Genomic DNA, 27,648 nt, shown 5'->3' on the forward strand with positions numbered 1-27,648 from the left:
TTCAAGTTACCCCTCCCTCCCTCTCTCTCATAGCATGAGCCCTGCCTCTAGCATCCTAGCCAGTCTTAGCTAGTTGAGCCTTAGGAATGGAGAGGTAACTTGAAAAGAGCTCTGAAAAATTCTAAAAGTAAAAAAATAAAATAAAATAAAATAAAATAAATCACTTTCACCAGGAATAGTGAGTATCCAGGATTCTATACATCTAGTAATTAGTATTCGTGTAAAACTGCTCTCTTTGTAATAGTTGCCACGAAGCTACCATGCCAAAAGGCCCCAGTTTGTACTTGTGGGACAAACGGTTTGCTGAGTGACCAAAGTCAGGAGCAATGAATGCTTGCTTACCAAATGCAAGCTCCTAGGCCTGGCCTGAGACTGCAGTAGTACAGCAAGCCTGGCCCAGGGCCAAGAGCACGCCTGCCAGGGAGACAGGAAGTCACTGAGAGCTTCCACAGACCCACGGCTGGGAGAGTTCCCCAGACAAAAGGCAACCACTGACTTCCACAAGCGGCCTGCCATGATACCATATGGTCAGAAGTATTGTCTTGCCACAACACAGAGGCCTGTCTTCAGGGTCCTGTGCGCTGCATAGCTGTCGACCTAGTATCTGTCTCACGATTATTTCACTATTTTACGGCTTTTCTGGGAATTCACTTCAGTGTAACTGAGCTTGGTGCTCAGGGAGAAAAATGTTATCTCCTGCCCCTCCTGAGTTAGCCTGATGAATCACCTTTGTTTTCACATCAAAGAGTAATGAACACCAAACCTACTTGATATTTATTCACGGGGCATGGAGGAGGCGAGCGGAAGGGGCTGTGTGGACAGAAGGAAAAACTGGACAGTTAAAAGTTTCTCACTCTGATCCCTGTTGACGATGGGTTTAATTTATAGGGGAACCCAAACCTTTTGGCTCTTCCCTTTCTTCTCTGGGAGTACTCACTTCAAAGAATTCTCTAGTCACTGTGTGGCAACCCTGCTGCTGAGAGCTGCCATTGGCAAAGACAGATTGGCTTGACTATAAACACCCTGCCATCATTTTCTTCCTCAGCAAAACTTGTCAAAAGAGCCCCTCGCAATACGGCATGCTCTCCCAGAATATTCTAGCTAGATCCTCCCTTGCCTCCTCTCTCAAGATCATGACGATCTCCATTGTTAAAGGCTTGATTTGGCTCAGCAAGGAAGAACCATAGAAAAACTAAAGACAGTGAAATTCCAAACCATTTACTCTCTGCCTTGAGGAATACCCCTCTCCCTCCCTATTTCTCTCTCTGTCTCTGTCTCTTAGATTTTGTTCTGTTTTGTGTGTGAGTGCTCTGCCTGAATGTGTGTATATACACCAAGTGCACGCAGTGTCCGAATCCAGAAGATAGCATCGGACTCCCTAAAACTGGAGTTACAGACGATTGTGGGTCATCATGTCAGTGCTGGGATTTGAACTAGGGTCTTCTGGAAAAGCAGCCAGCATTCTTGACCTCTCAGCCATCTCTCCAACCCCCTCGTTTGTTGTTTTGTCATATTTTTTTTAGAGACAGAGTCTCATATGTCCCAGGATGGACAGGAACTCGGCAAATAGCCAATGATAATCCTGGACTTCTGTTTCCCCAGCCTGTACCTCCTAAGTGCCGACTACAAGTGTGTGCCAATATGGCAGGCTTCATGCAGTGCTTAGAACTGGACCAGAGCTTCCTGCATATTAAGCATGCACTCTGCCAGCTGAGCAATATTCCCAGGCCCAATCTCTTACATATTCCATGCTTTCTTACTAATCCAGAAATTAGAAACTTAAGTACAATAGTAGGGTAACCCACTCCACTCTGAGACTCTTTCTTTATAAATGTTGAGACTATTTACCCCTCGTAAAGAAGCCCTGCACTGAAAGAGGAATAAGAGGAAGTCAAGTGAACACTCAGCAATCATATCCTTGAGAATCACCACCCCAACTATAGGAGCCACCAAAGAGAAAGGAAAACTAATTTTTAACGTCAGGTGGCTGTTAAATAGTTTCCTCAAAAATAATTCAGAATTATGAGAAGTTAAAGGGCACAGGGCACAGCCTAAGGATTCACCATTTCTTCCTCCTGCACTAAACACCTTGAATTCCTCCACCAGAAAGTCCCATTTTAAAAATTAAAAAGACCATATTGTTAAACTATGAAAAATGTCTGATTTGAAGAAGAGAATTACAGAAGTCATCACTTCATTTTATCACCTGTGCAACGCACCAGGCTGTGATTCTTGACAAGAGAGAGTCTCTTGTGTGGACCATTCTCCCCACATGAAGTAACTGGAGCCTTTTCTTAGGCAATCCTCTAGTTGCTTCCTCTCGCGGCCTCATTTCTGTAAGTCTGTCAGAGGTAATTATCTCTCTCCTCAAATTTATTGCTCTTCGGTGTATCATAAACTCATAGATTACACAAAGTTGATGAAAACAGGGGATGTATGCACCGCATTGCGCCGGGCCATGGTGCGGTTGGAAAGACGGTCATAAATAATTATCTCGAGCATCCACTATCTCTGCTGATAGACTAAGTGAATGACAGAAGTACTTGGAGAACCACAGGCAGCCAGTCCCCTTTCCTCATCCTTGTATAGCAGTCCCCACCCCATGAGCCAATCCCAGAAACTCCTACAGGAAGAGAGGCAAGAAACTTCTCAGATTTGCAATCCCTTGACCCTCCGGAGGAAAGATAACTTTGTAGCCTCTCAAACCAGTTCATACAGACAACCGGGGCCTCAGGTGAGGGACAAAGCAGGATTCTGACAAATACAAACTATCATTTAGCTACTGGTAAGTATTGTACAATGTTCCAATTCCCATCTTAGTCACAGATTTTAAAATTACTAAAAGCCCCTGAACTCTCCTCAAATCCTTTAAATCTAAGAATGGGATCAAACTCAAAAAAAGCAACACATATCTTGGATTTCAACAGCCTGGGTGCCGAACAGATCTGCACCTAAAAGACCTGTTTTGTCACCATCAAAAATCGCCTTTCCATCAGCCCCACTGCGGACTACAGATAGATTCCATTCTGATAAATTGGCCAAAAAATAGATTATTGCAAGTAAAACTATCCCTACTCATGCGTTGAGATGACCAACAATGTTCTCAAATATTCCTTTGGCAAGTTCTGAGGAGGCAGCGCAAAACCCAACTCCGAAATCATTTTCTCCATGCTTCATTAAAGAAGAGGAACGTTGTTTTTAAAAACTCAATAGCAGCTGCAAACCATTGAGAAATTCCTACTGAAACTACACAACACATTTTCAGCCATTTAGCCATAACAACGTCTAAGCTGAAAAAGTTGCCTCTTCTGTAGAAATAGATGTTTACCCAACATCTAGGAATCTGGGGGGAGAGGGCTACCTCAAAATGCAACTGGAAGAGAAAGATCTGCACACATCACCCTGAGGTGGGGAAATGCCTGAGCTAATTGAAGACAAACAGCACCTGGGAGCTTAGCATAGCCCTCCTCCACTCCCACTGCCAGACACTCTGCTCTGCAAAGGCAAGGGTAGGCGGGACCACAGTGTTAGACTAGAGCTGAAAAGGAGTCCTTCTGGGGAGCTGCCCAGCCTCTGCCACTCACACCTTCTGAAACCTACACTCACGAATAAACAATAGAAATGACTTCACCTCATTTACTTTAGCCAAGATCCCTAAAGCCACCTATGTGTTAAAGTGACATAAATCAGATATATTTACATAGAAGTTAACATTAACGCCCAGTTGGACCTACTGAACTTTCTCTATAGCCATTCTCCTAAGATTAGCCTTGTCCCTCAAACACAGTTTCCTCTAAGAAGTAGTAAAAAATTAAACATCTCTGAAGCACCTACTTTCTCTAAGTTATCTTTTTTTTTTTTTAAGAATTCTATCATGTGGTCTTTTTTGGTCATTCCTGGACCTGTAAAAATGGAAGAAAATGTTTTCAAAGGGGATAGAAGTTAGATATTTATCACAACAAAGCTGTGCTCTCAATTGTCTTTGAAAATGGTTTTTATTATAATCAAGCAGCTATACAATAACTAGTACTGGAAACACTTGGGTACTCTGCTATAGTCAATACAAAGACCAAGGATATAGTTCATATCAAATGCAAGACAGCCCTGTACCTTGGATGTAGTGAAAGTCACCCTTAAGAAAACAAACTCCAGTGCAAGAAAGATACAGACCCAGAAACACCAAAAGCAGATGAAGAAATGACAAGATGCACACCAGGGGAACAAGTAGTTAATTAAGTCCGTAAGGAAGAGGCAGAGAGGTTGAGATAGCTACTGCCCGAAACTCCAAGACTCTTTCTTCTGTTTACAATACTGGGTGTACAAGGTTCATGGTGAGGAGGACACTTTGTTATTCTGTGTCCACAGCAGCTCTCACCATGTAAGCTACTGCACACAAGGCATGGCACTTGAGGTTGTCTTCTGGCCTCCACATGGATGCACACATATGTGCACATACATACCCAAGCACACAGGAATCTGCACACACAAAAGCAGCTTAAATGGGCATCACAGTTATAAACTGGAGTATAACGCTTAGTTGCTGGCATTTCTTGGGGAAAAAATGTAAAGAATAGGTCCCCAGTTACCATCTCTGCTTTATTTCTCTGGTCACCTGAGTGCCACTGACACCACCCACACTGTGTTCAGGGTTTAGGTTCCAGTGTCACCTTGACAAAGACACAACAAAAGGGTGACAGAACAGATGAAAAAGATAGAGACACACAAGGTCACAGGTACACGAGGCCAGGAGGCAGCAGAATTGGAGGCCTAGCAAGGCCATGCACCTCAATCCTGGCTCCTGTTCAAACTGATCTGCCTCCCTACAGGGAAAGCCAGGCAGACAAGGCCTTCTCCTGGGGAGAACACAGCTCTATAGAAAAATGGAACTGCTCAGTCAAGCTTGCCAAGAGAGACTCCTGCAGCCCAGTGAAGGCACAATAGCACAGAAGCAAAGAACAGTCCCAACCATGGTGAAATCACAGGGAATAATTGTCTCATGGGAGAAGGCTGCTCAGCCTGAGGCAAATCCAAACAGCCACAGTTCTGGAGGGACCATGTTGAGGTGTGAGTTCTGTAAGGGGACTATGGAGATAAACCATTCTCCAGCATTTCCCATAGTCAGCTGGTCAATATCTGGTTATTACTACATCACTCAGACAACTGGATTAGTCATGGCAATTCAACCTAGAGAAAGTGGCATCTCACAGAACTGAGATTTCGGCCACTTGAACACATAGCCATAGACACTCCAGGTACTACTTGACCAACCGAACACCTCCCACCCCCACCCCCACCCCGCACACCACCTCACACAGGCCCAGGAAGCTCAACACCAGGAAAGGCAAAGAGGGCCATGGACTCAGTCAAAGCCTCTAGTCTATAGCAACAGAGAAGGAAGAACATCATTGCCGTAAGACACGACCTTTAAAATTCACTGATATCCTAAAAAGGATTCAGGGTGTAGCTCAGAGGTAAAGCATGTCACTCTTACACAGAAGGTCCTGGGTTCAGTCCTTAGCACAACATGACATAAAACTGCCAGAGCTGTGGGCACAGACCAACACTATAGATGACTTCCTTTTGAAAAACATATATACTCTGATTTACTCTTCCATTTATTTATTTTGTTAGGGTCAGTCCATTCTCTTCCCCCTAACTTAGGTCCTAGGGATCAAATTCAAGAAGTCAGGCTTGGTCGCAAGGGCTTGTACCCACTGAGTTGATCTCATCACTCGTAAAGCTATATTGTTTAAAGAGACAGACTATCGTTTGTCCTACAGTGTGCTGTAATAAGTCATATCAAGTCACGTCGGGTTAAGAGACTCTTCTGTCAGCTGCTTATTTCCCGCTTACCCTCATTATATTCACAGAAAAGTCCACCCTCGCTACAGAAATCTTCAAATCTGTGTGAGGATTGTGTGAATATAGGAGCTGCAGCATTTAATTACCAAAACCTAAGAAGGAGATGTGAGACCTCGCCTCAAAACAAAAACAAAAACCACCAAAAACAAAAACAAGCAAGCAAGCAAAGATGGAGAAGCCGAAGCCCACCATAGTGTCTACCAATAGCAGTTCTTACACCATACTGTAGAACATTCATAATTGTCAAAAAGAAAGAAAAAGGCTCTAGGTGTCCCACGTGAGGCCAACAGCTATAGCATACAGGACTGAGGATGAAGCTCAGTTAGCAGAGAAGCCCTGGGTTCGAGTCCCAACCCCAGGTCATTGATGTGCAGCATACGCATACCCATAGCAGCAGCACTTGGGATGGAGGCACGAGGAGTACAAAGTTCAAGCTTTTCACTAGCTACTTAGCAAGTTCCAGGCAAGCTCAGAATACAAGGGACCTTGTTTTCCTTGGTTCTTGTTTTTAAATTACATTTATTTATTGTTGGTGTATGAGTGTATGTGCATGGGGGCCGGGGTGGCGGGGAGTCAAAGAACTTGTAGAAGTCAGTTCTCTTTTTCCTCATATGAGTCCTGGGCCTTAAACTCAGGTTGATAGGTTTAGCAGCAAGCACTGTTACCCATTGAACCCTCTTGCCAGCCCATATACATGTTTGCATATATATATATATATATATATATATATATATATATATAAAAACCTGCAGAGTACCTACCTACTTAAATGGGGGGAAAGTTTATTTTAGGATAATAATGCAACATGATTCCAATTATGTAAAAAATTCTAGTATGTAGTTACGTACAACTCGTGATGATAGGAAGACAAGACAAATAGACTAACTCATGGTGATTGAACCGTTTAGTGAAAGGCACCGAGGGGAGGAAAGTAAGCCATTCTTTCTCACATAAACTAAGTGTTTACTTTCACTTAGCAATTTAGTCAAGCTTCCCCTACCACAGGTAGGTCCTTTCAGAATCACAAAGACATAAGAGTGAAAACAGAGACAGGCCCTGCCCTGGTCCTCCTCCCGTGCACCAGCCAATTCTCAAACTCTTGCTTGAACCCTGCCACTCACCAGTGCAGCCCATTCCCTTAGAACAGCTTCCATTTGGTGTAAAATTGGTTTTACACCAAAACCTCGTTTCTAATAATGCTAACCACTGATCCTGAATTTACGCCCTGAGGTCTACAAGAGCATCTCTGATCCTTTCCTCTCATGACAGCCCTTCAGTCCTACCATGGTCCACCACACTACACACTCAGCTCTACCCACTGTCTCCACTTGCCGTGACGTCCAGCCCTCGCGCCTTCCTGCTGGCTTCTAGCTAAGTGCTCCCCTTTTGTCTACTTTCCTCTGAAACCCTGACGGCAGGTCATGATCATGAGGCTACAAGCGCCACACAGTCAGAAAGAAAATGGAAAGAAAGGGAAAACGATGTCCACCTACCCATCGACAATCATGCCCTGGTGTTTTCTGCAACATGCCAGGGAAGTCTCTACAGAAATGTGAACTGTAGCAGGGCGTGGCCGCAGGGCGTGGCCGCAGGGCGTGGCCACAGGCCAGCATAAGCTATTGGAGATTTTGCCTCGGGGGTAAAAAGGAGAGAGGAAGCTTCCTTATAGAAATCAATATTTAGAAAGTACAAAGTATCATCGTTGGGTCTCTCCTAAATGATAGCTCACTGTTGCCATGAATATGAACATATCTAACACACTTTTTGAAACTTCTTGAAACATGCAGCTATATCCTGTTGCAATGAGGACAAGGGTATCCCTTCACCATAGAGTTTCCAGAGACTACAAGAGTGTCCAACACACAGCAGTTGTTCACTACCAACTCATTTGATCTCAGCTTATGCGGGCACTGGGCTAACTTACGCCTCGGGGCATTCTATTTGCATTGTGCACTCTGGCAGGAAGTAACGGTGAAGACACAGCTAAGGGGCGCAGCAACCTCTTGTTCTGCTTCTGCATTGGATCCCTAACCACCATGCCCTGAGACGTGAGAAAGACAATTCTTTGCTTTTGAGACAGGCAAGGAGACAGCGCCAACAATCCTGAAGGGAAAGCCACTGCATCCCCAGTGAGCTTGGACAGACCTGAAACCCAGACATCACACTACTTTCCAATCCATCAAAGCTCCAGGACTTCTCTCACTCTTAGTAACAGACATATTCTGGAGAAACAATGGAGCAAAGCCACAGGACCAAAGTCCACCCCCATCCTTTCTTCTACATTACAGCTTACAAGTTACAGTCTATCATAGAGGGAAGCCAGGGCAGAAGCTCAAGGCAGGAACCTGGAGGCAGGAACGCTGAACCAAAGGCCATGGAGGAACACTGTTTACTGACTTCCTCCCTCAGGCTTGCTCAGCCTGCTTTTATACAGCCCAGGCCCAGCTGCCCAGATATGGTGCTGTCCACACAGGCTGGCCTCTTCCTATCAATCATCAATCAAGAAATGACTTATAGGTTTCCCTGTAAGCCATCTGATGGGGACCTTTCTTGGTTACAATTCCTTCTTCCCAGAGGATCCTGCCTTGTTACAAATTAACAAAAAAACTAACTACCATGGTGTTCTTTGCTGGATATGTGTCAGAATGCCTGGTTTCTACCATGGAGACATCTGTAACTTATGACAACAAACATGTCAGGTATGGATGAGAATAGACTATTTAAAGCAAACTTTTCATGCTAACTCCAACTACCCACACCATACTGTAGTTAAGTACAAATGATCAAGACCCATCATTCTCCTCCATCTAGACTCCCATGTTTATCATTCCCTGATCCTGGAATTTGCTCAGCTCTTCCGTTCAGCCCTTCCATTGTCTCCAGATACTTATAGCTCTTACTAGGTACCAGCCCCTTCAGATTCATTCACAGCCTCCCAGTGACTACTCCCCGCACCTGACAATAATGACAGAAAACTGACTGTTGTGGGGATAACAGAGATAGTCTGTCTCTCAGAGTTGGCGTCATCCATTTCAGTCAGAGGCTGGCCCTACGCAAACGCAAGCATAGCACTTCAGCCCATTCCCTTGATGCGAAAGAAGTGTCAGGATATGGACAGAAGAAGCACACATTGCATATCCTAATCACTTCGTCCTCTGCAGAAGCAAATGCTGACGTGGCTGAGGGCAGAAAGGTTCCCATTCGAGTAACTATACACAGCCAGATGCTAACCACCTGGACAGGCGTTTAAGGGGTTAGGAAGGAAAGCCTGGAAGTTGTTAGTGTAAAATTAAGTATTTCATTGAAGTGTTCTCTAGTTGTTAAGGAAATGCTGAAGGGGATGAAGGTCAGTTATTAGTATTTTAAAAGATCCCATTTCAGCATGAGGTCCCTCCCAGCCAATGGGAAGTCTGACAGTATTTAAACGCAGTGCCTAAAAGATCCGTAAGGAATCACTTTCCTTGACTCAGAGGAAGTACTGCAAGGCTTTCGTGGTTTTTATTAAGTTCCCCAAGAACAGTATGCTTGCCTTCAAAACAAACAAACGAAAAGCCTACCAGTTGCTTCCTTTTCTTTTGCTTATGTGCACGTGGCCCAAGGGGGAACAGAACATAGTTTTTTTTTCTCAGAGAAAGGGACTTAAAAACTTCTCTAGCATTTGTCAGACAGAACAGCCAGATAGCCTTCCTGAAAAAATAAAAACAAAATGTGTTTCCCTTCTTTGCCCCTGCTAAACAGAACTCTGTGATTTCTAAGTATCTGTTAAACAGTAAGCCCCCAACTACATTTCATGAGTGCTCTACCCACTCTTATTTCACTTTTCCTTGAAACCGTCTTAGTTTTAAACAAAAACAAATGATGTGCAGAAAAACAAGCCACTTATCGGCAATAGCCGATTCCCCAAAGCTGTATTTCCGTGCCACAAACCTGAAAAATTAACTTTTGGATCTGTCTGTTTGAGATACATGCTTTTTTCTTAACAAAAACTTATTTTGGAAAGACTTCAACTTTATCAGCACCAGGGATGGTGGCAACAGGCCTCTAATCCCAGCACTTGGGAGGCGGAGGTGGAGGCAGAGGCAGGCGGTTTACAAAGGGAGTTTCTGGACAGCTAGGGCTACACAGAGAAACCCTTCTCAAAAAAGAAAAAAAAAAAGCAACAACAACAAACTTTTACCAGCAACCACTGTAAATCAGCTTTTTCCCTCCTTCAAATACCAATGTCAAGTTTGAAATAACAGAGGAGTAAAATATATCATTCTTCTTAAAGCATCATGGGAAGGGAATATACAGTGCCTGAAGCTAAGTAGTTAACATGAAAGACTATTCTGACTTAATAGCAATCTACTATCCCCTAATAAGCTACAACAACAATGGAAACCTATGAAGACTATACGTTGTCATGCAAATTAAAATAACATTAAAAATTTAACTTTTGTGAAGTAGTTCATAGACTGTGTACAAGTGCTATGCAATAAATAAAGTTTAAAATTCAGTTTATGCCATATTATTTGTGCTAAAGAAGAGTAAACAATGTGTATAACATTAAATACATACTAATCCAAAATGATGTCTTATCCGATTGTCTCTTTAGTTACGAGTGCCAGAAGCACCTGGATTAATTTTTCTTCTGCTTATTGCTTCATCTCAGTTTGTGAAGAGGGTGCTAAAGAGTTAGAGAAAAAGGGAAAGGCCAGAGCAGTAGGGCAGAGAAGGAAAATAAAAGCAGGTAGCCACAGGCTCTAACCCCCCATCAGAAGCTCACACAACACAGCAACAGGTAAAGTTGTTTGAGACTCCGAGACTCCAGGAAGATGGGGGGGGGGGACGGTACCTGGAGTTGCAATCTGGTCCTCTGTAAGAGTGGGATGTCTGATTGACTCCACAGTTCTCTGTGATAGATAACATTTTAAAAAGGTTTTGGCCATCGTAAGTTCTGGGGCAGAGTAGAGCAAAAAACTTTTGGAAAACCAAACAGAATACTCATCACCCACAGGAAACCCCTCAAGGAGCAGTCTCAAAGTAGAAGTGCTTCAAATGCATCCAAGAATTACTTTGTACCATGCAAAATTGTTTCTTGTACTAGATCCTGAGGAGGGGGCACAGGAGTGCAAGGGAATGCTTGCTCACAAGCCTTCTTATCTCAACCAAATAAAAGGCCCTGTTGGGAAACCTAACAGTGAGCTGTGGGTCTCACAGGCTTGGGTAGAAAGTAACTCAATGTAAGCAAACTTTACAGCTCATGATCCGCACTGTTCCTACAGAAACCAAACACTGACCAGAAAATGCTCCTTCCTTTCTTACTATGTGCCAGAAAATTAAAAAAAAAAAAACCAACAAAATCTAAACTGTACCCATATGATTCTAAAAAGACAGGAAGGGGAGTATCAAAAATTACTAACTCCTTGGGAGTCGGCTTTACCTGGGAAGGGACTTAGCCTGAATCTCACTTTGTAGATTGTGATTAATGATTCACTGGGTTGGTTTCTGCTTTGCTGGCTGACTGCTGGCCACTCCATACTAAATAAAATGTACCATGACCAAAGAATAAAACAGGATCATATGTATTGCTGCTTGAAAACAACGCGTCCTGAGATCTAAAGAGAAGAACATCATATTGTTAAGGACAAAGAAATAAGTTCACAGGTTTCTCAAAGCACACTGAGTCAGGTGATGGGAACGCTGCAAAGACAATCCCTCTTCCCCCTGATGGCAGTCAGATAGGGTGAGTCCAGGCAAAGGTCACCATAAAATAAAAATTTAAAAGGCAAACAGGTGTCATTGAGGAGAAAGTTCAGTAGTGGGCTAGTATGTTGGCATTTCCTGGATCTAAACCAAGAATGGATAGGTACATTTTTTAATGGGGTGCAGTTATATCCAATATTCAGTGATTAATACATATATAATCGAATGAATTTTATGAGATAAACTCTTCAGAACATGGGCTTCAGAGATTTACACACTCTGCAAACTGTCTATAAATTGTTGGGATGGTGACAGGGAGAGGCCATGAACAGCACAGTTCTCCAGAGTGAGTACGACTACAGCCATCTTGAGATGTCAAACCCACACTGATGTGCATCTTGATGTCTCTAAATAATGACATCCTGGTCAAGTCGATCAGTCTTGGGCTTGAAAAGCGAAATGTATCTTAACACTGGACCCAGGACCTTTCCAAGTCCTGGAATGAACATATTTTGCTACCAGAAAAAAATCTTAGGAAAGACAATTTCTCCATTGAGATTCTTAAATCCATAAAGTCAACAGTTCTCACCAAAGGGTCTTTGGGGGTGGGGGAGGGTGTGGCGGTGGTGGGAAGCTTTCTGTAAAAATAGAACAGTGAGGGCCTATGTTGGATTTCTACCTGTATAGAAAGGACCTGTCACTTAAGAAATTAGACGCTCAAACCTAGGAGTGCTGCCTGCTCCATGCACCAGCCTATAGAGAACCCACAACAGCCTTAAACAGGCACCAGGCAAGACTACTTGCTCCCCACCTCCCGTTGCTTTTGGCTTGCTAGTTTGTGTTGTCTTTCATGTCTATGCTTGTAAACGTGTAAGACAGAAAAGCAAATCCAAAGAAGCAACGCCCTCATTAGATTGTCCTCTTAACCCAAGCCAGGCAGAAGGAACCAATCGATATTTAGTACTTTGGACATATTGGTCCTAAGAAGGTAAACAATAGCAATAAAACAGAAAAGAATCCTATTCGATTTTATTTTTATCATGACTGCTGTTTGGCTGTGGCTGATCACCGTTTTTTCTTTAGGGCTTTCCAAATAGTGAGTCCAACCTGGGAACTAAATGTAATTGCCCTGTGCCCCAGCAGAGTACCACTATAATCCAGTCAATTCAAGAAAATGAAGAGGAACGTTTTCTTAGTAACCCATCTTGAAGACTTTTTTTTATCTCACACATAGGATAAGCTTAAAGTATTCTTCCATCTCAGAGGCGGATGTGAATTCTGAAACTAATTATTTTTCCAGGAAAATGTAATCCATAAAGGATGGTTACGACGTTAATTTTTGTCTCCGTACACAGACTACGCACACGTCTTTGCTTAGGATTGAAGCGGTTTATTTTCATCCCACGCGTCACACATACTTCACGTTGGCATCTGTGAAGTGCCTGTGATTCGGCAGAAACTAGAATACACTGTTTTGCACACGGGTTTGGTTTATTTCTATAAGTCAATAAGCTAAATTATTGAAAACTGATAGAAAAAAATGATCTTCAGTCGTTTTTCAAGTTTGTTATTAACTTGCTGAAGTAAGATTCATTGAGAAATTTATAGCTGTTGTCTTCATCTATTCAAATAAGCTTTGTATTTTCATTTTGAATTTAACCACTGGCTTGGGAGAGCTCCCTCCTAGGTAATCGCAGAATACAGGCTGGCTGTACCTGCGGGTGTTTTAGCACAGTGGCGCCCCCCATCCTTGTCTTCCTTCCACCATCTAAGGGTGGTTAAGCCCAGAGACAAAACTTTCTGGTCCCTGACTCTACTCCTCTCGCCTCCGAACCAGGTCTCTAAAAAAGACAGTGGCTTTTGTTCCACGGTCGCTCACCACTCCACCCCTCCCATCCCCCATCTATTCCCAAAGGTCGTAAACTGTTTCAGAAGACGGGAATTTTGGACCTCACGCAAAAAGTCCATTTTGATGCAATTGGGAACAGAGGTGTGCGAACATTAAAGGGGGTAGAGGGGTGGGCAAGGATGGAATCCTCGATGCCTGGCTTATTCTACTCCAGCCTCAGGTTTGCTATCTCCCATGACAGAGAGGGAGGGCAGGGAGAGGGAATAAGGGACTGCGAGGGACACTGATGCCACTTGGGTTCCCCCAGCTACAGTCAAGACCCCGGTCTTGTCCCAGCTCAGGGTACAATCAGGAAAAAGCCAGTGTGTGCGTGGTTTAGAGCTTCCTGTTTTTTAAGAGAGAAGCTCCCGAGAAGACTCTGGGACCCGGGTTCTTCCTCCCACCGCGCTGGTGGCCTGGGGCGGCGGAGGGGGCAGGGCCGGAGGCGCTGGGCGGTCCCCCGGGCTGCGCAGGGCCGCCAGGCGGACAAAGCGCCTCCCGCTCCCTCCCCCACGGCCGAGTTCCAAAAGGGAGGGGAAGGAGGGCCCGGGATGGGGAGGTGGGGGTGGAGAGGGACGCACAGGAGGGAGAGGAGGGGAGGAGGAGGGCGCTGCCGGCGGGACTGGGCTGGAGCACACAGAAGGGGGAGGGCAGGGAGGAGGGGCCAAGGAGAGCAGAGAGGAGGGAAGGATTCTTGAAGCCCAAGATAAACAAATTGTTCCTCTTCACGTGCGGGGTGGGGGGTGGGAGCGAGCCAGCTCTGAGGCCTCCCCTCCCCCACACCGGCTCTTTGTCACCGCCCGCCCTCCCGAGCGCCCGGCGACACTAGCACCACCCCTGGCGCTCCGAGATCCGGAACGTGCGCGTCGCAACAGAAAGCACTCGGAAAGGGCGGCCGGCACCCGGCTCCGCGCAGCCGGTGAAGGCACGGTGGGAAGAGCGGGCGCGCTCTGTGGAGAAGGCTATTATAGGGGCCCCGAACCTAGCGACACGGTGAGGGAGGGAGTGCAGACACCTTTCCCAAGCTTCCGGCCTCCCCCTCCTCCTCTCCCAAGGAAGAAAGCTAGAGAACCCTGGAGAGGAGATAAGAGAAAGGATTCCACCCTCGGGGTTAGGGGTGGGATCGGCCCCTTCCTCCCCCTAGCACTTAAGCCATTGGCTGCGCATCCTCCCGCGAACCCACCCACCCGGCCATTTAAAGCCTTTCTCCTCCCTGCTTTCCTCCACTCCTCCAGGCTCGATACCCGTCGCAGGAAAGTTGGTGGAGTGCGAGGTGGGGGCAAGTTAAAGAGGCTAGGGGGCAATCCTAAACTTTGAGGCAGGGTCAGGACACAGCTCTGGCTCCCCTGCTGCCACCAAGCCTCGTCTCTCTCGACCCCCCTCGCATCTGCCCCACCTGCCCTGACACAGCCGCGGGTCTAGAGCGACGAGCGCAGCGCTCGCGCGCCCCGCATCCGCGCGCGCCCCCACGAGTACGCGCGCGCAGCCATCCTCACTCGCATCTCACCCACTTCAAAGTTCATTCACAAAACTCTCAGACTTTCCCAAGCCCAAAGGAGAGGAAGTCGGGGACTCTTCCTTTCCCTCCTAAGGGTTCAGGGCCTGGCGCCCACTCAGAATATGCGACAGCATCAATTTCTCCCTGCACCAGGCGGATGTGATGAGAGGGGTGGGCGAAAGGGGACCTATCTGGGGAGGCGCGGTGGTAGGGCGAAAGGTGAAGGCGGGGCGCGGAGAGGAGCAGCGTGGTTTCTACTCCTGGGTGCACTCTCGTTTGAATCGATTTCTAAGACAAGGAGGGGGAAACTTTTCCTGCACCTCACTCTGGCACTAAAGCTCCCTCCTCCCCTTGGAGTCGTGACTGGCTTCTCTCCCTCTCATCCCTTCCTCCCCAAATCTGACAACCCTGACAGATTAACAGGTAGCGGCGGCGACGACAGCGTTTACCCTGAGAAAAGTTGACGTTAACCCTTCGATTCCATCCTACCTCACCCTCCCCGTGCAAATCAGACCCTCACAGCCCCCAAGCCAGAAACTCCACGCCCCCGACCCCAACGCGCACCCCAGTGAGCCCTCACCATGATCAGCGTATGGTTCCTCTGCTCGGCTGAGGCAGCCTCCGCATCTTGCTGGGCTTTACTCGGGTGCTGCTGCTTGCCGGTGCCGGCGCCCGATTTCTTGGCTCTCTGCTCCAGGGTCCTCTGATAGAGGCTCACGGTGTCCCGGCGCTCCAGCTCCAGCTGCTCCACCTGAGCCTGCTGATACCTGTTCTCGCAGTTGACGTGGTGCCGCCGACAGCCCTCGATGCGCTGGCGGAGCCGCTCGACTACGGTGCTGTGCTTGGGGACGGCCGCCGAGCTGCCGCCGGGGCCCCCGGAGCCGCCGCAGCCGCCGGTAGCGGGGTGACTGCCACTCGGAGCAACCGGAGTGCTATTGGGAGTATTCACGCCGATCCCGGCCCCGCCGAGGCTGCTGCTCAGGCTGCTGTTGATGCAGATACTACTACCATTCGCGGCAGCAGCGGGGGCTGCGAAATCCCCCATCCTGCTCCCGGGGCACACTATTTTGGAAGAACTTTTTTTTTAATCCACCCTCCTATCAGCCTCCTCCTTGGGTCCAAGGATTAAAATAGTTTAAGTGGAACGCGGGGGAGACGCAAGCACATGGATGAAAACAGCGATCCCCACGGGGTGAAAAAAAGGGGGGAGAGATTTTTGGGGTGTTTTTTGTTTCCTTAAAAAACTGTAAAGATCTAGGGGAGAAAAGAGGGGGTGTTATCAGAATACCATCAGACACCTATCAACAAATAGAATCCCAACAAACTGAGCCGGCAGCAGATCGGCTTGCAACTCAAGGGGAGATCCGCTCCTCGCCTGCCTCCTTTTAATAATCCATTATTTTCTAATAAATTCCAGGAGGTTTCCGGTGGTTGGCAAGCATTTTCTCCCTGCGTACCGAAAAACACACCCCATGTACACACACGAGCGTGTGCCTCCAGTGCGGACACGCGCGACACACACTCACTCCACGCCGCATCGGAAAACGGCGAGCTTGCCTATTGCATTTTCCTTCCACAAAAAAGTTTTGGTGTTTATGCCGCCCCGTGTTCTCAAAGTACTTTGGCTGCTCAGTTGCATTTCACAGGAGCCTAGACATCGAGTCCTCGGGCTGGGCAAGTAAACACATGGACAGTCCGAGGCGACTGCAAAAGTAGATCGCTGGAGTCCTTTGCGAAACGCCGCGCGGAGAGCAGCCACTAACGCTCGGCCAGGCTGCCGCTGCCGCCGCCGCCTCCGCCACCATCACAATGATCAACTGCTCGCCGCCGCCGCCTCCTCCTCCTCCTCGCGCTCCTCCACCTCCTCCTCCTCCTCCATGCCAGCGGAGTGATATCAGGACGCGCGAGCTCAGTAAACACGGCAGCGGCGGCGGCTGGAGGCCGTGAGACGAGCCCGGGGACCCGGTGCAAAACCCGGCCCGGACTCTCCCCGGGCGGGAGCGGGCGCGGCGCGCACGGACCTGACTCCCGCCTCCCTTGCCGTCACCCCCCTCCCCGCCCTCCCCTTCCCCAACCCAGCTGCTCCTCAGGCTGGGAAGCCCGACCTGCCGGGAGGAGGAGGGAAAGCAAAGATTGAGGGGAAATCTTAGGAGTGGATCACCTTTTGACCCGTGTGTGTGTGTGTGTGTGTGTGTGTGTGTGTGTGTGTGTGTGTGTGTGTAAGTGAGCGCGCGACGCGCGTGTTTGTGTGTGCGCGCGCGAGTGCGCGGGGACGCGCCAGGCTGGCTGCGTTTCCTCCTGCCCAGCGAGGTATCCAGCGAGCTCAAGTTGTTGTTATACATTTATGCATTATATTGCAGAACTGTGCATGACCAGGCAGAAACAGTGCAGCTTCCCAGCAGATGTCATTCCCACCCATGTGGAACGAAAAAAGCAAGTGGGTGGCTTGTTTTTAAGACCCAGGGAAAAAGACCCTGCTAGTGAACTCTCAAACTCTAGGACCCTCTTAGCCCAAATACTTGTTTTTGGTTTATTTTTTTAAGTTTATTTATTTATTGGGAAGGAGAAGTGCCTAGTGCTACCACGCGCGCACCCTTAGAAGTCAGAAGACAGCTTTGTGGAGTCCTCTAAGTTGGGTACTAGGGTTTGAACCAAGGTTGTCAAGATCTAGGGCAGTCAGTCACCTTTATCTCCTAGAAATCTCAGTAGTCTCAAAGTACCCAATTCTCAGTGAACAGAAATAAGCAGTCAAAACAAAACCTTGGGATATTATTTACTTCTCTGTACGTAACGACTGTTGTTATTAGGATGATTATTGTTTTACTTATTCTTGAAAAAAATTAAAACCAAGCAAGCGGGGACTTGGAGGTGAGACTAACAGTACATTCTAACAGACTGTTTTGAACACTAGGTGCTAATGACGGCAGTAATTAAGGGTCCTTCCTAAATCAAGTGGAAAGATTGCAGATTTCATGCTTTAGAACTATAGAAAAAAATAGCATTTCACAGTTTGTTGTGACCAAAACAAAAACAAGCCCCCCCCCCCAAAAAAGCAGGCTTACCTTACTGCTAGATATATTTCTATTTCAATGGATTCACAGTAGTCTCATTACCAAGAGACTTTTGCCAAAATGAAAAGGCAGAAATTGCTAGCGCCTCTGGGGTCCCTGGGCTACATACCTTGCTGGTGAGGTGCTCATGAAAAGGCATTTTGTATATCCCATCAGATGATAGAGAATGAGTTTGGGGGGAGGGGGTAAAGACACAGCCCTGATTTCTAAAATACCCAGGAATAAAAGAATTTTGAGCCTTTTTTTTTTTTTTTTGTATGACAAAACTTTTCCTGGGGAAGTACAATGCACACACCTACTCATCCCAGACAGAGAGCCCACCACAGACCAGAGTACAGATACCACCAAAGTCCAACTTGGTGAACCAATGAGTTTTATTGGGGTTACTTACAGGAATATGGGTGAGAGATTCCTTACAGAAGCAGAAATTACTCAAAGACAGCTGGATCACCAAAGCCAACCCCAACATGGATGACAGCTCACAAGAGCTGGGAACACACTGCACAGCCTGCAGCAGCTCAACAAGTTTCTCAGAGTCCTTTCCAGGTACCTCAGTTTGTCTAACCCTCTTATAGGCAGCTTGGCTGGTTTCTGCAACTTCTGGGCAGCTGATCTGGTCCCAGTCTTCTTTGCAGCTTGCCTTGTCTGAGTCTTTTTTTACAGTTTCTCTCCCAAGTCTGAAAGGAACTCTTAGCTTTTATTGTTTACTCTGGCAGGGAGGAGCCTAGAGAATCTGGTTAGTTTCAGGGACTTCCTGAAGCTATTTTGAATAATTTACCTTCTTGCTTAAGAAACACTCTGAGGAAACTGTTACATACTTATACATTAGGCATGAAGTCTGACTTAAAGTCTCTTCATTTCTTGGTTTTGGTGATTAGCAGAGATGCTGTTTCTAACCTCATAGTATCAGATATCTGTAGCTATAGTTCTCTTCATTTAATCAGATCTATATGGGAAACTGTATCTTTAATAGCCATTGAATTATTTGGCTTTGAAAAGGGGAGCAAATTATCTTGGTGAAAGGCAGTAAGAGGTAAGACCTAGTGTGAGAGGGTTTCTTGTTATAAAGCCACCTTTCTTTTCTGAAATCCATCTAATTAATATACAAGCTCCTGAGTCATTAATGCACCTCCGTGTCCTCAGTGTCAGCCAGAAAACTAATCAGAGGGTCTGAAGAGGAGGCTCAGAAGTTAAGAACACTAACAGAATACCAAGGTTTGGTTCCCAGAACCGTCATGGTAGTTTGCCTAGGATCCCAGCTCCGGAGGATCTGGTACCGTCCTCCTCCTCCTCCTCCTCCTCCTCCTCCTCCTCCTCCTCCTCCGCAGTCTCGAGGCGCACATGCAGTGCACATGCATGCAGGCAAAATAATCCTTTTTTTTTTTAAAGAAAAGAAAACCAAGTAAGTTATATACAAAAGAATCCATTTGCACTCTAAAAAACATTTAGAAAATGAAATTACAAGCAAAAGAGATGAACAAATAGCCTTTTGATAAGCTCACAGGGAGGTCTGTATCCATGGCTTCACCGCAGAGGGGAGGCTGTGATCCTGAGTGCTCTCTAACTCAGACCTACTTACCTACATAACCAAGTCAAGACTGCGCCTTGATTTACCCAGGCAAAATGTCAGAGGGTCTGAACTACACGGTCTCTGGCTTCAAGACATGGCTATTAATTCTTTTTGTTTCTTGAAACTCAAACTTTAATTTTTTTTTCATGGAAAATTTCCCATGCTGAGAAAACAAAAATAACAATAACTGCAGCATTATGAGTTCCCATAAGTTAATTTTCTCATCTATCTTAACAGGAAACTGAAAGTACATGAAAATTCACATCCCTCTCTTTGGGGGACCAGTTTGTAGAGGAGTTTACTTTGTAACTGTACCCAAGAGCTCCCCAATGGTAAGTAGAACTGGGCCTGATTTTAGTGCATGATGTGGGCCCCATTCAAAAGCAGGATAGACAGTTCATAAAAGCCCTCTCTCACACACAGAAATACCCACCTCTTCAAAGTGGTGACAATGACAGTCACAAGCAGAAGTCTTTGAGGACACCAACTTGGACAGTACTCCATTACGCATACTCGAGGTCAGAAATACCATCGCAGCTGTGACAGGGGTTAGAAAAATCAGGAAGTGAGCAGGGCTGAGGAACTGAACCACACAGGCCAGTCACCATAAAATAGTGGTGTTCTTTTACTATAGTGACCTCAGCCAAAGCAGAGACCTCTGTCCTGGCTGTTCCTAGACCCTCTGATGCATCTCTGCAAGACTGCCTAGATTACTCCTTGGAAGTCTTAGAGAAAGCCAAGTTCCAAGGGCACTGATTTTAGCCCTCTATCATTACTGGGTATTGATAACGTGAGCAACTTCGTCTTTTATTTGTGCATGCTATGGAGTAAATCTTCAGGGCAAGGGCTGTAGACTCACCAGCAACACTTGATGGAATGGAAAAATAAAAGTAATGGTCTGAGATGTGCCGGGCATGGCGGCACAAACCTTTAATCCCAGCACTTGGGAGGCAGAGGCAGGTGGGTCTTTGAGTTTGAGGCCAGCCTGGTCTACAGAGTAAGTTCCCTGTATAGCCAGGGTTATACAGAGAGGTCTTGTCCCAGAAATAAATGGATGGATGGATGGATAGATGGATGGATGGATGGATGGATGGATGGATGGATGGATGGATGGATGGGTACATGGGTGGGTGAGTGGCTGGATGGGTGGTGGGTGGGTAGGTGGGTGCATGGGTGGGTGGGTGGCTGGATGGGTGAGTAGGAGGGTGGATGGATGGATGGAACTTGAGATGCTAGAGGAAAGATGAGGAAGGTGGGCAGGATGTGATGATCGGGTCCTGGGTGGTGCAGTCAGTAAAATGCTTTCCTTGTAAACATAGGACCTAAGTTTGATCTCCAGCCGCCACCTAGACGCTGGTATGGAAAAGATGGGAGGATCCTTGGTACTGGCTGGCTAGCCAGTCTAGATTTCAATTGATAAGCTCCAGGCCATTGAGAGGCCCTGTCTCAATGGACATCATTGCTGAGGTGGACGTTCCAGGTTGGCCTCCGGCCTCCACATGTGGGATAACTGTAGTTACATCCTCACACTGTGTTGATTGATAGCTCTATAGATGCCAATGAGAAGAAGCTCTTATAAGTAAGCACCTGGTCCAGGTTGCCCTGTAGCTTTGGCCTTGAGCCCCAGTTGGCATCGGCACAAACTGAATCACATTTTCTTTCCTTTGGTCAGTTCTGTCATCTGTCCATGTCCATCTGATAGGATCTCAGTGACATAGTGACACCCTCATGTACACATTCAGTTCATATGCCTCTCTGCTGTCAATGAATCAATAAAAGTGGCTTCTTCCTTGTATCCTAAAACAGGACTTGGGTGACCAAGTGCAATAGAAACACTGCTGTCCCTATACAAATTAGCAAATATTTATAAGTCCTTAATGGTGTGGCGAATTCCTGCAGGCCCAGTCAACTGTCAAGTGATACCGCTATTTCAATAATTCCACAAATATATTTATGGTCACCTCTGTGCCACACACTATTGTTTGTGCTTTGCACATACCATAACAAGATGCAGAACACTGTCCTGATCTCAGTGGGTCAGGGCAATGTATGTTGCAACAGGATTAAGATGGAAAGGGTATGGGGACAAAGGAAACAATACATTTTCAGAGGCCCAAGAAAGCTTTTCCAGAAAAATCCAGTACTTTCCTCTTACAGACCTGTGAGCATAAAAGAGTGTGGTGAGAGATGAGGCTGAGGCCTGAGAGATAAAACAGGAGACAGATTGTTCAAGGCCTTCCAGAAGATCAGAGCCTGTCCTTGGGACACTAAGTGCTGTTAAAAGAATTTCAGCCAATTCACACTTTTTTACTGTGGTCGTGTTGTGTTATGGAAATCCCGGTTCTATCAGATGCTGCACCAGAAAAGTGTTTATCCAAGTAGGTTTGTGATGTGGTCACCTGGCATCTCTCTTGGAGATTCATTGCCACCTTGTAGGGCACAAGAAATCCCACAGCAAAGCATATTTAATTTCGTCGAGCCCAAATCCTGTTACATGTCACAGAACACTGCAGAAAGCTCTGTACAAGACAGTGATATTTGCTGAGGATGCATCTCATGCAATACTGCCTAGCATGCACGAACCCCTGGGCTCAGTCCTCCCCAGCACCTCAGAAAGAGCGAGAAGGGTGTGTGGACATGGAGGAAACTGAAGGAGTTCTGTGTATTTTATTTTAAAATGTGTGTGTCATATGTGCACATGTGTGTGTAGATATGCTTGACTGGTATATATGTGTGTACATGTGTGTGGTATATGTGCATGCATCTGTGCACATGTGTGTGTTTGACCAGTGTCCAGAAGCCAGAGGAGCAGTGTCCAGAAGTCAGAGAAGGATATCGGGTGTTCTGCTCCATCACTCTCCCTAGAGAAATGATCTCCTGCTGAACCTGGAGTTAAATTGGAAGTCAGCAAGCCCCAGCCACCCTCTAGACTCCATTCCCCCACAAGACTAAAATTGCTGAAATTGCAGACACGGGCAGAATCACATGCCTGCCTTTTTTATGCGGTTGCTAGGATTTGAACTCAGACCCTCAGGCTTCCGCAGCAAGTGCTTTTACCTGCCCAGCCATCTTCTTATCCTTTGAAGGCTGTCAATTTAAATCCACCCACATTCACAATTGCCAGGGATGCAGCCTGAGCCAGAGGTCATACTCCCGTTGTGATGTCAGTGTCCTCAGCAAGCAGGGCCAACACCCTTTAGTAACTTCTGCTCGATGTGTTGAACTCTGACCTTAAAGTGGGGAGGAAGTAGATCCATGAAACAGAAGTCCCAGAGGGGAGAATTTGGCTAGCCTTTTCCAACACGGCCCTTTGAGTATATTAATACCTATCTCCATGTTAAAAAAAAAAAAAAAAAACTCCTTTTGAGGGATTAGGCCAGCCTTATTTAGTTGGACCCTTAATTATGGGTTATCTTTTAATATGAAAGGTTACCTTATGTTGGAAGCTTGTGTTCTGTCTGGAATAACACATACTGGCCTCCTGGAGCAATTTCAATGATTTCCTTGTGCCTGGTAAGCCAATTGCTATTGAAAGACCCACGGGCCAGGGCTCTTTCAAAGTTTGTTTCCTTAATTAGGTAAATATTCCTCGAAAGGTCCCATTTACTTTATTAATTTTCACTTTTTAACTAAGAGAGTGTTTCAGGAGTCCTAGCCTTTGTCATAAATTTCAAGAGGAATATGAGTTGGTGGAGTGTTTTCTTGTTCGTGCATTTTAATATGTATGTAATGGTTTTATAGTCATTATGGGAAAGGTTATCTGAAGTCCGTGATGGAGACAAGTTTTTAAAATAAGCTTTACAATTTGTTTCACATATTCCTCTTTTGGGTGCTGGATCATGTGATATGATAAAGTGTCTGGCCTGTGAAAGGTCTGGTTCCAACTGTAGATGTTGAAGAATATGTTCGTGATATATAGTCTATAGCCAGCTAAACTATTATCTTCAGAAATTACTAATTTTAATCTTCAACAGTTGCTGAATATATGTCCTATTCCCCCATTGCTTTGGTGAGAAAACTGAGGCTCAGAAAACTTAAGAAAATTTCTCTAAACCACAGACTCAAGTTCCAGAAACCAGATTTGAACTCTGACATTCTAACCCTGGAGCACAGAACGGCAGACGGAATGCAGAACAGGTTCCTAAGTTGAAAGTTCAGCGTCCATACACAACTCCTACTGCTTTGTCGCCTCACCCCATGACGGTGAGTCAAGGTTAAGGCTGAGGCACGGGTTTTTGCAGAAAGCTGTCTCTTTTGCTCCAGTCAAATCCAGGGCACTCCTACCTTTGATTTTAAGGGATTTGGTTGTGTTCTATCGTTTCCCTATTTAACAAACCTTGATTTTTGTTTATTAAACTTTGTGCCTACTTCTAGGCCTGACTAGGAAGGAGCACCATGGCTGTGGGGTAAATGCATGAAGCCAGAGATCATCAAAGTCAAAACAAGAGAGGAGACCACAGCCAGGGATGGGTCGTGTCCCTGGGGGTTTCAATCCTGTGCTGCCACTCTTTACAAATTATTTCAATGCAATCTAAGAAAATCAGAATAGGCTATGATTTATTTATCTAAATGCTGTTCCCTGAAGGCCTCAGGGATCCTATAAATTGCCTTGGAGAGGTGCCAGGGTGGAAGAGAGGCAGAGCAGAGCAGACTCTTATAGATGCCTATATGCCATCCTTGTGTATGTTGGAAGATGGTGGGAGTTCATGTTTGTTGCGCATCATGGTACTGCCTATTTGGCAAAAGACATTCCATCTATTAATGATCTCCCCCAACCCCCGCCCAATCCCATTACCTCCAAGAACAGGTAAAAGACAGTTGTCTCAAATGTGCTGTCAGCTTTCAGGGTTGCACTTAGACCCTCAGTTTTATGTGAAAAGGGCACCCAGGACTCTCCTAGTAAGCAGTTATGATTTGATGGGTCCATGGACTTCATTCATGTCTAGTGAACAGGGGAGGGACCTATTTGAGAGTTGAAACAAGTAGCCAAGGATTGTACAAGCCTCATATACTTGGCGGTTGAAACAATCTACTATGGATTAAGTCTGTGTTCTCCTACTTACATGCTGAGACCCTAAGCATCAACAAGTGTGACGGTATTAGGACATGGATCTGGGTGGAGGTAATTAAACCATGAGAATGGGGCCTCATCGAACAACGGGATTAGTTGTGAGAAGACACCCACTGGCTGGAAAGATGGCTCAGCAGTTAAGCGCACAGGCTGCCCTTACAGAAGACCCAGGTTCAGTGCCCAGTACCCATCTAAAGCAACCACAACTGCCTGTAATTCCAGCTCCAGGAGGTGTGTGACTTCTCTGTCCTGGACTCTACAGTCACAGCTGCACATACTCACACAGACATACACAGTCCCATGCATGAATACTTTAAAATAGTAAAAAATCAGTTTTTTAGGAGCTAACCTGAGCAGATCCCCTGTCCCTCTTTCTCTTTCTCTTGAAAACCAGAAACAAGGCTCTTACCTCCTACATTGCAGCCTGCGTCTTGACTTTGGACTTCCCGGCTCTCAGATCCATGAAGAATAAAGGTCTGTCATTCAAGCCACCAGCCTATGACATTTCTCCATATGTTTAAAGACATTTGTTTATGTAGTATGGGGGAGATGCACACATATACCATGGAACCCACATGGAGATGCAAGGCTAATCTTTCAGATTTGGTTCTCTGCTTCCATCATGAGGATCTCAAGGGCCAAACTCAGTCAATTAGCTGCAAGCTCCTTTACCTGTGGAGTCACCCCATCAGCCCAGTGGTGTCTTTATTAGGATAGTCTACCATGACTGAGACTTAGGAATACACCAGGAAAAAAACCCACTGCTTTGCTAAGTACTTCCATTGTATATATGGGAAAATCCCATCAGGATGCAGAATATAGTTAGGTGCTCAGTGCTGCTTAGCATGCAGAAGACCTTCCATTTCAACACTGTACGGGGAAAGTTTACAAGATCAAATGCCAAGCCTGTGTCTGAACACCTTCCTGGTGTGTCATTATCTCATCCAAGTTCCGTATTGTGGTAGTCATAGGGCCACAACCCCCCTCCCCTCTCTACTAATGTCATTCATTCTATAACTATTTGCTAGCACAGGATCACAAGTCCTGTACTAGGAGACGGGATACACATATACACATGAAATAAGAGTTTCCTCAGGAAACCTCCCAGACTAATGGTGGATAGGAACTGTGGGTGACAAGACACTGAAGGCACTAGCTAAGGGAGATTAGGGGGACTGGGCCTAAGCTTAGTTAGAAAGACATCTTGTATTAAAGGAGAGGTAACAACAGCCAGATGCCAGGTAGCGCTTGGCTCACTATCTGATGGAGACTCGCCCAGGCCTGTCTGTCTAATGGCTTGCTGCTGCTCTCCCATTTTAACATTGGAACAAAGCCTGGGCAACATCGGTTCGTCTCTGCACAAGCTGCATTCTTCATGTTGGCTCCAGTAGACAGTCTAGGTCAGCGGATTTTAAGAGGCCTTGAGCCCTAAGAATTCCTTCATTGGGCCCCAGGGACCTACGGTGAAGGAGGGGATCTGGCCCTTCTTCAACTCAACTGCATTCTTCAAATTGAGTAAGATTTTTTTTAGATTGATTCTACAGCTTACAGCTTAGAGTCTGAAAGTAGTGTGTACCTTCCCCATGTGTGTGTGAAGATGTATGTGTACATATGTGGACCTGTGTATGGAAGTCAAGAACAACTTTGTGTGTTGTTCACCAGGTGCCAGGAGCTTTGTTTTTTGGGATAGCATCTTTCACTGGCCCGGAAGTCACCAAATAGGCTAGGGTGTCTGGCCAGCAAGCCTCAGCAATCTACCTGGCTCTGTCTCTCCAGGTATGAGATTACAAGACTGTATCACTGTACCTGACATTTTAACATGGGTCCTTCTCCACAATAAACACTAGTTTGGTGCTAGATACGGATGTGGCTCTGTTAGTAGCATATTCAGTTAGCATGCACAAAGCCCTGGGTTCATCTTGGTGAGCACCTGTCATCTTACCCCTCAGGAAGAAGGAAGAAAGATCAAAAGTTCAAGACCACCCTCATCTGTATAGTGAGCTCACTGCCACCCTGGAGGATCTGAGTCTTTGCCTCAAAACAAAAACAACTAATGTTTGACTTTCTGCAGGATATTTGGTGGCAGTGGAAGATTGGGCGAGGTTGTTCTATTGAAGTTTTTATATTGCTTTGTTTTGTTTCTAGTTATATTACCTAGCTTTAAATATCTTTATTTTGGGGCTTCCTAATGATCTTGCCCACGTGTTGGTAGCAGGATGCCATATGTCTTTTAAAATTATCCCACCAACCTATACAGCCCCATAAGTTTTCAGAGGTCTAGAATAAGCTAAGCACCCCCTGGCCCTCGGGGCATGCTAGTCACCAGTCACATTGCCTTAAACCCAGAGACTGATTACAAGATGAAAGGGACTTTGGTTGGTTCCATTGAAGTCCTCCTTGGGAATTTTGCTGAAGTTACCAGAAAACTATTTGTAACAGAAAGTGGAACATCTAAAGTTAAAGCTGCTTGGGCCCAGCTTTACTTCAGCACAAAGAAGGCCAGGCTGCACACCAAGCCGACCCAGGAGAGAACAGAGTTGAGGATGGGAGACAGTTCTAGTGCCTTTCTGAACAGGTACACGAAGTTATTTCGCAGGAGGCAGTGATTCTCCCTCCGTCTTTCCTCTCTCTCTGAAGTGTGTGCGTGCATGTGAGATGACTGACGTGCCTGCCATTTTGGGGACTGGTTAAATAAATTGTATTGTACCTAAAGAGTGAATGCTATGAATGAATAAAGAAGTAACAATTAAAAAAGGATCATGGAAACCAACTCATAAATCATTGCTTTACTTAACACAGGAAAAACCATTAAACCAAATGAAGGCTGCAATTGGGGGACTGGATAATTCACGGGACATGTAAAGCGGCTATAATGATCCTAAAGAGCAAGCCCACCTTAAATACTTCTATGGGAATGTAGGTCAAGAGAGTCACGGAAGATAGCATGGTGAGTTGCAAGTTCAAGGCCAGCCTAGGGAACTTATCAAGAGCCTATATCAAACC

At 45.9% G+C, this 27,648-nt stretch overlaps 1 protein-coding gene across 1 annotated transcript in view; it reads right to left on the reverse strand.

Annotated features, from left to right (window-relative positions):
- Positions 1-16,838, reverse strand: part of Maml3 (mastermind like transcriptional coactivator 3) — a 422,065-nt gene extending 405,227 nt beyond the window's left edge. Inside the window, exon 1 of the mRNA XM_028763564.1 lies at positions 15,514-16,838. Within this exon, the coding sequence (XP_028619397.1) occupies positions 15,514-15,978 (465 nt within the window). The 5' untranslated portion in view covers positions 15,979-16,838. The remainder of the gene's footprint in view (positions 1-15,513) is intronic.
- Between the last annotated feature and the right edge of the window lie 10,810 nt (positions 16,839-27,648).

Source organism: Grammomys surdaster, unplaced genomic scaffold (assembly GCF_004785775.1).
Source record: "Grammomys surdaster isolate TR1022 unplaced genomic scaffold, NIH_TR_1.0 139, whole genome shotgun sequence".
NCBI lineage: Eukaryota > Metazoa > Chordata > Mammalia > Rodentia > Muridae > Grammomys > Grammomys surdaster.